Source organism: Macaca fascicularis, chromosome 13, assembly GCF_037993035.2.
Source record: "Macaca fascicularis isolate 582-1 chromosome 13, T2T-MFA8v1.1".
In the NCBI taxonomy this organism is placed as follows: Eukaryota; Metazoa; Chordata; class Mammalia; order Primates; family Cercopithecidae; genus Macaca; species Macaca fascicularis.
In genome coordinates, this window is record NC_088387.1 from 52,876,633 (window position 1) to 52,890,701 (window position 14,069).

General features: G+C 40.7%; 1 protein-coding gene across 1 annotated transcript in view; it reads right to left on the reverse strand.

Annotated features, from left to right (window-relative positions):
• The window catches only part of ANTXR1 (ANTXR cell adhesion molecule 1), a 238,011-nt gene that overhangs the window by 168,793 nt on the left and 55,149 nt on the right, over positions 1–14,069 (reverse strand). Inside the window, exons 4-8 of the mRNA XM_045369174.2 lie at positions 11,545–11,626; positions 10,549–10,582; positions 8,688–8,767; positions 6,146–6,214; positions 4,323–4,403 (exon numbers count right to left, since the gene is read on the reverse strand). Of these exons, the coding sequence (XP_045225109.1) occupies positions 4,323–4,403; positions 6,146–6,214; positions 8,688–8,767; positions 10,549–10,582; positions 11,545–11,626 (346 nt within the window). The remainder of the gene's footprint in view (positions 1–4,322; positions 4,404–6,145; positions 6,215–8,687; positions 8,768–10,548; positions 10,583–11,544; positions 11,627–14,069) is intronic.

Here is a 14,069-nt window from a genome sequence, read left to right on the forward strand (position 1 = left end):
GTACCCGGCACATAGTAAGAACTTACTAAATGGTGGTTTTGATTATTTTTACCTTCCTAAGAGAATAGAGGTAGGAAAAATCATGGGCTCTAGAGTCAAGGAAAAAGCAGGTTCTAACCCTGCTTTCCCCTTAGGGCTGTGTGGTCTTGGGCAGGTTATCTGAGCTTCAGTTTCTTCATCTGTAAAATCAGAATAGGAATATGTACTTTGCAGCATTGTTACGAGTTTTAAATGAAATCATATTATATGGGAAAAAGGGACAATGTCTCGTTCCAAGGCAAGTTCTCTACAGCTGTTAATTTCCTTCTGCCCTTTTCCTATCTCTCTCAGTTAAGAAACTAAAATGGAAAACAAGCGGGAACGTTTTGAAAAAATTTGACACATAAGTACTTCCTCTTGAAGGAGGCAGGATTGAAGAACAGTGAAAAGATCAAAACATGACCATCAGATTGAGGAAGCAGAGGATCTGGGGATTTGATGAATCCAAGCCCTGGGCAACTGGCTCCTGGTAATCCACTGGCGATTTTCCATTTCCTCAGACATTCATGGCTAAATGCCATGGAAAGAGCAGAATCTCTGGAACCAGAGCTGAGTTCAAATTCCCCACTCCATCATTATGAGAGGGCAGACCTGGGGGCAGTTTCTCCAACCTTCTTGCACCTCAGTTTCCTCACCTATAAAATGGGGATAATTAATCCTTCTTCAGAGAGTGGTGGTCAAGTGCCTGGTAGAGGAGCTGATAGAGAGAACATGTTTAAGTCAGAGTTGGTTTCTTCTTCAAAGGCCGAAATGCTATTGATTCTGAGTGTCATGATGTCTAGATTTCCTGAGTCTTGATTTCAAGCCTGATTGCTCTACCATCAGACTCTATATCTAGCTATAGTTTCCTATTGTCCTTCGATTTAGCTTCTACCTGCTTCTTCTTTTCGTCTTCTGCCATTCTTCACTTTAAGCATTGGTCTTTCATTCTCCTATGCACTGTCCTGGGCCATGCTCTGCCAAGAACATTCTATCCATGCCCTTCCAATGGATGCCTCCATTGCGTCCTTCAGTTCATCTCTTCAAAGGAACCTGGGTTCTTTGTCAACCCTTTTACTCTTAATCTCATGGCCATGTTATTTCTTTTATTCCAGTTATCACAATTTTAACTCCACATATTTATTTATTTACTTGTTTTGAATGTGTCTCTCCCACTGGATTGTAAACTCTACCAGGACAGAACCTCTACCTGCTTTAGTTGTTTTACTGAATGGTCAGAGCCTGCCATAAAACGTTTTCAATGAGTATTTGATGTATAAATGAATACTAGCCCCTGCATATTAATTGAAGGTTTAAAAATATGGGCATTACGGGCAGAAAACTTTGTGAAGAATTTGAGCTTATCAGAAGCTGCTCTGCAATCTTATTTTGGATAATTAAGCCCAGTCCTATTTTATTATGAGAAAATAACCAGCCACAAAACAACATCCATGGGAACAAGCTGGGATAGAAGCTTCAAATGGGGGGGGAAAATGGAGAGTTTTCTTTTCAGTATCCAAAAGGGGAAATGAATCTACTTCTTAAAAAATATTTAGCCAACTTTTAGGCCATAATTATTTCTGTCTGATTTGAGAAAGATGAGCTCTCTCTACTTGTCCCTGTTTCTGAATGAACAACTGCCGTAAACATGGGTTTCCAGTACTGGAAGGATCAAAACCACTAGCATAACTCACAGATAAAAGCTCGCAAGAATGTTATCATTCAGCTGAAAGTCTGGAGACTGAAGTCTCAAATTAGTTTTCTTCCTATTTTGAATGATGGTTTTGCTAAAATTTCTTAAAGATCTTTGCAGTTATTTCCATTTGGGGATGGAGGAAGTTATACAAACATGTGGGCTCATGTTGAGCTTGGGTGAGTTGCTAAGGCTGGTGTATTCAAGGACAACACTGATTTATTCATACAAAAAGAGTCCCGTCATCTGTGTGGGAAACAACACGTGGAGTTAGGCACACGGCTCATGAGGACGTTTGAACAGGTAAGAGTTGTCCTTTTTCAGAATCTAGCCATCTTAAGGCAGGACTATTGCCTCCTAATTGGCCTACAGTCTCTAGGTATCCCCAGTCTCCCTCCTATGTACACAAGCACTGCCATCAGATTATTTTCTTAACTTGTTTCAGTAATTACACCCACTGCCTGTAGGTTAGAGGCAAAACCCCTTCAAGGCTCGTGTTAATCTGATTTCAACCCAATGTTGAGGCTTGTTTTCCATTACTCCTGACTCCTTTACCCAAACTGTCCCACCAGATAGACAGGTGTTATTATTACTGACCCCTGAATAGGCCTTTCTGTCTTCCAGCCTCTAGGCTGAGGTCATAATATCTTTCCTTTGGTGCTACCCATCACCTTTCCCTGGTCTTTCAATGATTCAGGTCTGCCCCGCCTTCTCATGAGGACTCCTGTCCAGAGTAATCCACCTCTGAGCTTCTTAAGGATCCATGATTGGCCCCCAGTCCTGCCATTAATCATGTTTTGCATCCCTTGGGTTGTTGTTTTACATGGTTATCATAGTTCTTGTTGCTTACACTGTCACGTATGCCACAGTGACCCCAGAAATGATTTAGAGTAAGGGTCCTTCACCTGTGGACCAATAATTGGGTCTGATAATTCTCTATGCTATCAATAATTTCCACTTTCTGGTTAAGGTAGCCTGAGTAGGCATATATTCTTTGCAAACAAGCACTTCTTGAATAAAACAACTGTCATCGGAACATAATTAAGATAGAAATTCCCAACCTAAGGTGGGATGATTTTTCACAATTCTGTATGCTTAAGGTCAGATATGTCAATGTTCTAAAAGCATACCTGGGGCACCTTTTTTTTTTTTTTAAAGCAGATTTGAAATATATGGATCCCTTGGATCCACCTGAAACTCAATGCAATAGAATCTCTTGGGAATAGGTATTGAAAACATAATTCTCAAATGATTTTTACGCCTATTCAAGAATGTTTAGGGGATCAAGGGAAGCTGACATAATATCCCTCATATGATGGGGAAGGGAAGTAGAAGAGGCAATAATTCATATGCTTTGAGTGCCTATTATGTGTCTGGAAAAATATTAGGAATTTTCACCAGTGATCCTTGTAATCCTCAAACAAGGATATAAGCCATCATCAGTCCCTGTTTCCAACAAGAAATGTCCAAGGACCTGTAAGTGTTAAGCATGTGGGCCAGTGAAACTCTGGGTTGCCAGACTCTAAGCTTCTTACTACTCACTCTGCATTCCACTCTGCTGGAGCTCCTAGCAAACCTTGAAGGGAGAGCAGCATGGAGGCACAGCCATGCTGGAAGTTTCCTGGGTTGGTCTGGGAGGGTTGGCAGATGCTGAGCCCCTGGCCGGTAACCCCTGGATCAAGACCCCCTCGACACCTTAAGAGGAAGGCGACCCCCTGAGCTCCAAATTTGCATCCTGGACCCCAAGTCTGGAGGCTGGTAAGCTTCCAATGAAGATCACAGATGCCTACCTGGTCACAAAACCTAAAAGGTGGAGGCTGCAGAGCATCTGAACATCATTGCGGGTGCAGCACGCATACTGACCTGCTGGCTGAGGCTTTAAGACAGCAGCAGCCAATATTCCAGCTGGACCAAGGGCCTTGCCTGTGTGGGGGAGGTGGAGAATAGAGGCCCTGGAAGCCAGTGTCCTGTTTACCATTCAGGAAAAGGTGTGTAGAAAATCACCTATGTGTGAAGGAGGACTGGTGACTGTGCAAACCCTGGACAGCACTGGAGCCCATGTATTTGGGGATTATAGTTCTAAAGCAGTGGTTCTCAACCTTGTCTCAACATTAAAATCACCTGGGGAGATTTAAAAAAACTCTTGAGGTCCAGGCCGCACCCCAGATCAGATGCCCAGGTAGCAGTGCTTTTTAAATCTCTGCAGATGACTTCAAAGTGCATCCAATGGCCAAGTGATGTAAGTCCAGCCTACAAGTGCTCTGAAGGCAGCTTGCGTTCAGTCACAGTGGGAAAGCTGAGGTGGTCAAGCGTAAACCACCAGCCACAGTCTGCCCAGTTAGAACGGAGAGGGCCTCCTGAAGCTTGGCTGACTGCCAGAGTAGTGCCCCTTTCAATTGTTAATTTTCCATTGTAGGGTACAATTGAGAAAAGACATGTGTGAAAGGCAGAAGGGAGAGATGGGACGTGGCAGACACAAAGATATAGGAAGAAATGATGTTCTCTCAAGCAGAAAAACACCAGGCTTGGAGAGATGGAATTCGGGTATTAATAGCAGATTGGAGACAGAAGGTGCCTGAATGTCCAGTCTCAGAGCAAGAGCTCTACTTACTGAGTGGATGATGCCTTGCAGAGCCTGAAAGCCGTCATTCACAGGAAACACATGATCCTTACTGTCCGCAATCCGGGCCAGCTGAGAACACAGCAAATACACAAACACATGGGGAGACTGTTAGGCTTGCATGTGGAAAATTTAGGAAAGCCGTTGGGGCTAAGAGGCTCTAGTTATATTCAGAACCCAGGGGAATATGAGGCCTTCACTGGGCTCAGGGGCTGCCCTGAAAAGCCATCAGTAATAACAAGCTCACCAGTGGCCTCTCTGGAGCAGGCCCAGGGTTGGCTCCAGCTTTTACATTTGTTTTAATACTTTTCTCCTTGGGAGCAGAGGTAAGAGTGCCCAGCTTGATGAATGCTTGGCCTGGGTTGGTATGTTTATAAATCTGGGCCCAGGCCATGGGCTCATTTTTCTCCCATTCACCCAAATTCCTGTTGGCAACTTTATCTGAATCGAGCAGATTCAAGTTCCCCTTCAGAGCAACTTTAAATTCAAGCTTTGGTGTTGGGTGAGGCCACCTTCACCTTTCACCCAAACTGCCCTTAAGGAAAGGGCCCTTGCAGTTGGTTCGGTTGCTCCTGCTTTATGGAGTAGGAAACTGAGGGCCAGGAGAAGCCGATGTAGGGCTTGTCTGCCCCCAGATCTCTGTGTGGTTCTGTGACTGCCACAGAGTCAGTGTCAGCTGGTGTGTATGGCTTCTAAAAAAATATGTTTTATTGTTTTTACTGATTGCAAAAGTAATACTTACTCATTGTAAAAACTTAGGAAAATCCAGCAGAGTTAAAACAAAAAGAAAACAAAGGTTACTCATAATCCTTCTGTCTGTTCATCTATCATCTATCTATCTTTATTAGCCATTTGATAGATACCATTCATACTTCTTCTATGCGAACATACAAATGTTTATTTTAGAAGTGGGCACATACTATTCTCACTGCTTTGTAATCCTGTTTTATTCACTTAATGATATATTATGAGCATTTTCCTACGCCATTAAAACAAAAAGAAACTATGAACTACATGAGGAACATGTATTTAGATTGTTAGTAAGTTTTTACAACTTGCTTATTATATGCACTTATACATACTTTTTTGCCCACTTGTCCAATTATTTCCATATTTTTGTGTTGAAAATGCATTGCATTTTTCACGGGTGAAAGGGAACATTTGTTATTTGAATAAGAAAATCATACTTGTCAAATTAAATTTGGCCAGGTGTGGTGGCTCATGCCTATAACCTCAACACTTTAGGAGGCCACATTGGGAGGATCACTTGAGCCCAGGAGTTAGAGACCAGCCTGAGCAATACAGTGAGGCTTTACCTCCACAAAAAATTTAAAAAAATAGCCAAGTGTTGTGGTGTGCGTCTGTAGTCCCAGCTACTCAGGATGTGCACTGGTAGACCCAGCTAATCAGGAGACTGAGGCAGGAGCATCACTTAAGCCTGGGAGGCAGAGGCTGTAGTGGGCTGAGACAGCTCATTGTACCCCAGGCTGGGTGACAGAGTGAGACCCTGTCTCAAAACACAAACAGAAAAAAAACAAGTTTTCCAAGTTAATTCACATACCTTTTGACATTCTGGCAATTTAATGTTTGCCAAGAAAGATGCTGCCTTGATGGTCTCTGTTGAAGACCTCAAGAGCATCAGCAAATGAGTTCATTTTCCTTATACAACCAGTAATTCCTTCCTGTTTAGCATTTCTAGAAAAATAACCTATTTCAGGGGCATTTATTCCATTGATCTGCCCTCTGCACTGAACACATTCTTCATCATTCACAAGCTCAGTATGCTCCAAACCTGAGGAAATCCATGACCATACCTGTGTCTCATTGAAATCTTTCACACCAACGCAGTAAACAATTGCACCAAGATCTCGAGACCTATTAGCCTGGGAAAAGGAAAGAAAGGACATTAGAAAGAGAAGCAGTGACAAATGAACTCATCTTGGAGCTACCTGACTAACTTCAATGATGAGGTATTTAATGAGCACCTACCATGTGCTAGGTGCCATATTGGAGAAGGCAATCCCTGTCCCCAAGAAGCTCAGACTTCAGTGGACATCACATTCCAACATAACACATGCTGGACCTGAAAAGACCCACTAGAGTAGAGTCTTGATGAAGGGCTTTGAAAGATGAAGGGAGGAAGGGAAAACTGCAGGCTAAGTTAAATATTCTGGGGAAATGATTACCTTTTCTATTCCTTCGATGGATTTTTACTGACATACGTTTCTTTGTAATGGGGGCACGATATCATAAAAGAATGGGGCCTTTGGAACTTGAAATAGTTGAGTTTGACCCCTGGTTTTGCTCTGTATAGTGTTTTGGGGATTAAATGAGAACATTTACGGAGCTCCTCACACAAGGCTAGAACCACATAGATACTCATGAATGTCAGCACATTTTGTGAATAAAGCCTTTTTCATTCCTACAGAATAAGGTGGTTTAATGGAAATTGTAGTCCATATTTGAATAGCTGAATCCATGATCTCTACAATTAAGCACTGGGATAGCAACATAATGAATAATACCCAGATTTTGGCTCAATTTCAATATTTGATTTATTAAAGCCTCTGATAATCTGATTTCCAGATTCTCCTGTGTTTCAGAATGGAAAAAAAATTGGAAATCCTTGGCACATACAGTGGGTGCTTAATAACTGATAGCAAACATACAGTGAGTGCTCAATATATGTATATTTATTTTGATTGTGTTATTTTTTTCCCTTTCTTAGTACTCAAATCCACTTCTGTTTAACACCGAATTCTAGAAAGGACAAAAACCATATGTCTTTTTTTCCTTCATGTTAGAAATTTCCCTGCTTTTTGGGGATAAAATAAACTTTTAGACTCAGTGTAGCCCCAACCTTATTTGCAACAACTCTGTGATTCTTCTCCTCCAGTTGGACTTTATATAGAATTGTCAAGAAGGGAAAAGTTCAATTTCTTTATATCTTGTGCTTTATCTTTTTTTTTTCAGAAGGTCTCCTTCTATTGGCACTCTGAATATTTTCCCAAGTTTGTATGTGCCATACCTAAAATTCCTTCCCACTAACCCCTATCTTAAGCCTCTGACACCCCATCATTTATTTTAGTTTCATTTCTTTCCTTATTAGGGTTTTTACTTTATTTGACTGTTATTTGGCACCCAAACAAGCCATCCTGCCTTCCCATCACATAGTGAGTTTCTACTTTCAAATACAGAGATGTATTATTTTCCAAATGCTCAGGGAATGTCTGTCCTATTACCTTTTGTATTTCCTCGTTAGAGTTACTTTTTGTACTAGTGGGAGGAGAGTTTACCTACATAATTTCCCTAAGTCCTCTGCCAGTGGTGGCTTCCAAAGGCTGACCATTATTTCATGGTAAGACTCATGAGGGCAGCAGCTGTGTCTCACTCACCTCTGTGCCTCTAGTTTCTAGCAAATGGTCAAGTATATGCCAAGCTCTCAGTTAACACTGAATAAATAAATGAATATATAATTCATGTTTGCAGAAAGAGCTGAATTTAAAGTAAACAGTTGTTAAGAGCTTGAGGAAAGTGTGATGCTACCGTTAACTCCTCTTCTAGAGCCTGCATCTCTAGGATGCTGTTTCTTTCTACCTTGGGCCTGAATGACCCTTTGTCACTAATAAGGCTATGGTGGTTTCAATACATTTCTATGGTTAACTTGCTTCCTTTTATACTAAATATGCATATAGCTCAAATGTGAAACTTGAAAGAGTTTCTTAAGTATAAACATCAGTTTTCAATTCATCAGCAAACTTCTTTTTCTAAGTCTATTTACACAAGGTAAAATCTTCATTGAGAGAATTTTTCCACTTGCCTTGAGGAATAATTTTTGAGAACACAAAGAAAAGGAAAAAAAGGAACTATTAAAGGAGAGATGATAATTTAACTTTGCTACCAACTGCTGTTTAACTTCAGTTCTTAGAGTGAAAATCTCAATGATTAATACAGTCTGACAAGATTGGCTCTTACATATTTCAAGTAATTCTTTCCCTTCCTCCTGTTTTAGTAGAAAATATAAGGAAAAATTCTATCAATGTTTATTTGTTTGTAAGTGATATACAGTATTTAAAAACTGTTACAGCAATATAATGCCATCAATAAAGGCAGGGTAGATATTTTGAATCCTTCAAAACAGAGTAATATGCAAAAATTTTGAAAGGGGAAAACATTTGCCATGTGTAAGACATGAAAATTCACTTGTAGAACACAAATTATTATTATTATTTCTACATATGAAACTATTTAATTCAGGGGATTTGCAAAGAAACCCTATTACCTGAGTAGAGAGAGTGCGGCCCATTTTAGAAAGGAGAAGCCCTGTTCCACGGATATGTTTAGGCCGTTGCTTACCTCCCTCTCTGAATAGAAAAAGAGATCTTCATGGAGTTCTCCATCAGTCAAGGCAATGATGACGCTGGCTGTCCTGTATCCTGTTTAACACAATACAGACCGGCTCAGTCCACCCTGCCCCACCCAGGGAAACACCCTCTCAGTCCCAGGATTCGACCTCTTATGAGTTCAACCACCCAAAGTCAATATTATGAGGATCGCCAACTTTTCTTTTGGGCCTGGAAGCAACTCCAGCATGAAGAAGGACCCTCCATGGGGACAGACTTTAGGGGCAATAGGTTTTGCTTTTGCATTTCTCAGCCTCATCTCAAAGAATGGCCAAACCTGGTGAAATGGTCACTAAACCAACATTTGGGAGTAGCACCGGTGAATCAAGTGTGATTATTTTCTGTTAGCAGACACATAACTGTTGCCCAAGCTGTGAGCAAACTCCCACCTGGGCTGTTCAGGTGTCCTTCTCACCTGCTATAATGGACCACATACACCATCCCTTGAAGACAGTTTGGTGAAAGTAATAGTCATCCTGATTTCCAAGTTGACTGGAAGAATTATAGCAGTTGGCAAAACCTACTAAAATTCTTTCAGTGATTTTTAGGCTTCTCATATCAATGTTCATGGTTGATTTACATTAGCAAGATTTGGTATTGATATTGAGTCTGTTCTGTTTGTTGCAGTTTAGGATGCAACAAGAAATGGACACTTCTACAGGTCTGGGAGGAAAAGCTCTAGTGTAATATTGAATCTCTTTTTTAAGAGATTTGACTGAGATACAGAAATGCTACTCACGAAAGACACTGTAGTAATAATAGCTAAAATAATAAAAAAAATTTCTATGTGCTAGGCACTCTACTAAGTATATTTTATGCAGTTTTTTTCATTTAAATATAGGAAAGTTTAAATCAAACTGGTATCTTTTTTTTTCTACACAATAATTAGTTTAATAGGATTTAGCAAGACCCAGATGTTACTCTATTCCAAGAGGGTTGACATTTCTGCTCAATTAGTACTCAAGTTAGACATTCTAACTCAGGACCACAAGCATATATGGCAAATATCACTCCAGTAGGAATATTCTATTACCTGCAGGAAGTCCCTGTATGGTGAACAATTCTTGCTGATCCATGGGCTCTGCTGCAGGACTTAGCCTGCTTCTTTACTTTTCTTTTTTCTTTTTTTTTTTAAATTATACTTTAAGTTCTAGAGCACATGTGCACAACGTGCAGGTTTGTTACATATGTATACATGTGCCATGTTGGTGTGCTGTACCCATTAACTCCTCATTTACATTAGGTATATTTCCTAATGCTATCCCTTCCCCCTCCCCCATCCCCACAATAGGCCCCGGTGTGTGATGTTCCCCTTCCTGTGTCCAAGTGTTCTCATTGTTCAGTTCCCATCTATGAATGAGAACATGCGGTGTTTGGTTTTCTGTTCATGCGATATCAAACTGGTACCTTGATCTTAATGTTATGTCCAGTCACGGTAAGGAAGAGGCTTGGAGCTCAGAGAAGGACAAGAAAATCAAATTTTACATAAAAATCCAAGACTTTACTAACTTATGCAGGTATTTACTAATTTAATGATTTCAACATGCAAAACTGTTAATGGGAATTAGACTGTGGCCATAATGGGATCTTAATTACTTTTATATAACTTTTCGTGGCATCAACAAGACAGTGGAATTTGACCCAATACATGCCACTTTTCTATGCATTCCTTGTTTGTGATGAAATGTGTATCTAAGAATTACAGATAATATCATACATGTCTTTTGAAACATGAAATGACTGAAGCACTTTTTCAGCAACAAACACGGAAAAAGTTAAATAATTCATAATGGTAGTTCATACTATAGTCTTACCTTGTCTGTTTTCATAATAAATCTGCTCACTGGCCTGAAAAACATATGAAAGAGCCATTAGACTTATAACCACTGTTTGCCACTCCAAAAACCATAGTGGATAATGGGCTCTGTTATTGAATATGCAGCCAATTCAGTCTTGATTTCTTATGTAATTCACCCAGGCTTTGCTCAATTATCAGTGGCTGATATCTGTGTAAAGTTACCTCTCATTTAAGTAGTATACAGTCATGTGCTGCATAGCAATGTTTTAGTCAAGGACAGACTACAAATATGATAGTGGTCCCCGAAGGTTATAACAGAACTGAAAAATTCCAATCACCTAGTGATATCTTAGCTGTGGTAACACTGTAGTTCAATGCATTACCATTTCTATGTTTAGAAACAAATATCATTAGTGTTACAGTTGCCTACAATGTACAGTAGGGTAACATGCTGTATAGGTTTGTAGCGTAGGGGCAATAGGCTATACCATATAGCCTAGGTGTATAATAGGCTATACTATCTAGATTTGTGTAAGTACACACGGTGATGTCACAATGACAAAATTGCCTAACAAGGCATTTTGTTGAAATCCTTGTTAAGTGACAGACAGCTATAGTTGTCAACATGGATCGATGTCTTATTCCTTATGGCCTAGTACTTGTTTCCCTTAAAGCTGAAGTCCCTGAAATTCTGCCTCAATCACTGAAGCTGACATCCAACAAAGGACATTTTTGGAATGGCCGGACTTGTGTGTGGCGTGAATTTGTGACTGCTAGCCAACCATTAACTAACAAACCATTCATCAGGGTCAGGGAAGGAGGAAGGGAATCCATATGTTTAGTTCTTTTGGCTAGAGTTATCCGTGTACAAGCTTATGGGAAGAAAATGTACTCTCTTGCTATTGGGTGCTATTCAGCCCTCTTAATATATGTGCCTTATCTCATCAGTCTCCCCATGTTGATATTTCAATATCACGCTTTATATTTGGATTTAAAGTTGTTTTAAAATTACCCTTTCAAATCCTTCATGCATGTAAGTGTCTCCTCCTGGCAGAACTTTCTGGAGTTCTTCTAGGCCTTGACGGATTTGTTCTCTGAAATCCAAAGACACTCTGTTAGTCTTATTTGAGCATTTTTTACTTTGCTGTTGTAGTCATATGTACTGGTCTTCTTCTTACCTCCGTGGATACTGCTGTATAGTCCCAGTAATTCCCCAAAAGCCTATCAAAGGGAAGGCCTTTATATTATCCATTCGGGGTCAGCCATAGCACAGAATGAGGGAGATTTCAAGGATTAAGGGAAAGACTCTTCTGCAGGAATCTCCATCTGCTTGTAAACACTTTCCTTTCCCTTAACACAGACAGTGTTTTCCTTCTACACTGGAAATGAGTCTTTAAATGCTGCTCCTGATGGGACACACAGCAACTCAGGCAACAATGCAAATGGCTCATGTGAGCCAGAAAGAGGTGAGAACCGAGAACCCAGGGAAAGGCCACCGCAAGGACGCAGGTGGGAGAGGGTGGCGTCCACAGCAAACTGCCACTGCACGGGTGTGCCAAAGGCAACGGAAAATAAAAGCCCAAGGAATCTCCGCTTTCCAGGACAGCCGAGAGTGTTTTCTGTGTGCCGGTGGCTGTGTTTTCTTACTTTGATTGTTCAAGGTGACAGTGCGGGCAGGAAGAGGAAGTGGGATATGGCATTGGGAAAGAGTCCAAATGGCAGTGGGAAATCTAAATGACTTGGGGGCCAAATGGAATCTTTGTGGACCATTCTCTCTGGGATGTAAGAAGTCTATATTTATGTTCCTGTCTTTTAAATAGTTCCATATTGTGCCAAAAAGGGTAATAAAGTATAATTTCTGACTCACATACCTTATTCATAAACTGTAACGCTATGAAGGGTTTAAAATTTTGCCTTCTTCCTACTGGGGTCTTTTTAGTAGTAAGGGTGGAGATGCTCTATTTAAATTAGGAAGAGAAACTCCTTTTGAATAGGAAAAAATCTAACATTTATTGAACATCTGCTACATACAAGGTAGTGACCAAAGATTTCTGATTTCATCCTCATAATAACCACTGAAAGTGGGTATTACTGTCCTCACATTACAGGTAAGAAAACTTGGGCTCAGACAGGTTAAGTAGGAGAGTGGAGACTTGAAGTCAAATCTACCTGACTCAAAAAAGGCTTTCTCCTCTGCAAAGCAGCCTGTAGCATGGAACAATGCTAGAGAAGTGGGAACCTTGCATCAGTGAAAGGCAATGGCAATTCCTAACACTGTCTGGGAACTTACGGCTCTGAGAACTTATGGTGCCAGACTCTGTCTAAATACATGAAATACAATCAATCCACTTGAGCCTTATGACAGCTCTTTGAGGTAGTACTATGGTTACTGCCATTTCACAGATAAGAAAACTGAGTCACAGAGAGGTTACAGAACTTACCCAAGGCAAGGCACAGGTGGGATTTAATCCCAGAGGCCCTGCTCTTAATCAGTATGATAAATACTCTCTTTTTCTCTCATGTTTATCCTGGCATTGCTTGGAGGGGGAATTCTAAAGAAAATAGTATCTTTTGTTAAAACTGATATGATAGGGAGACCATGGGTAAGGGTGGATCGCCAGACTGCTGGAGATTTTAAAAGACAAACTGAAAACAGCCTGTGCCTGTCCCTGGGCTGCTGATGCTTCATAGGTGGAATATTTAATACCAAGTAACTCAGACTTCAGAAACTGACTATTGTCTTTTCAATACCCGTGTATCAGACCACACACCCAGCTCCCCAAGTCAGAAACTGGAAGCCCTCCTTGATCCACTACCTTGACTTTCTTTCCTCTCACCATCACCACATTCTGTTAGTTCTACTTCAAACATATCTCGAAATGGACTACTTCTCTATCTCTTTGGCCAACACCATTGTCCCAGCCGCCATCATCTCTTGCTTAGTCACTGGGGTAGTCACCTGCTATCTTTTGACTGGCCTCTTGCCTCCTTTTCCATTCTTTCTCCATAAGGCTGCAAGAATGTCCTTAAAGTACAGATCAAACCATGGCATTTACTCTCTGGCTCACAGCCCTTCAAGAGCAACCCATTATACCTAGGATTATATCCCAAATCCTTGTCATGACCTTCCAGTGCCTATGTGGATGGCTCTTGCCTCCCTGTGCAGCCTCATCTCACATCACTGTGCCCCCACTCTCTTGCCTTCAGCCACACTGGTCTTCCCAAGCCCCTTTCTCCAATAGGCACTTCATAACAGCAATCACTGCTGCCTGGGAACACTATTTGACCAGCTCTTCATGGAGCAAATTCTTATTCAGGCTTCAGTACTAAGTTAAATGCCACTTGCTAGCCACTTGAGTAGTCTTACTTGACCTTCCTAATCTGAATTGTCTTCCTCTATTAGACTTTTTCCTGGTACCCCACAATTTTTGCTTTATAGCACTTACGATATTTTACAACTAATAACGTTTGATTATGCAATTATTAGTTCAGGTTTTGTTTATTTGTTTCAGTTTCAGACTTTAAATTCCTTGAGGA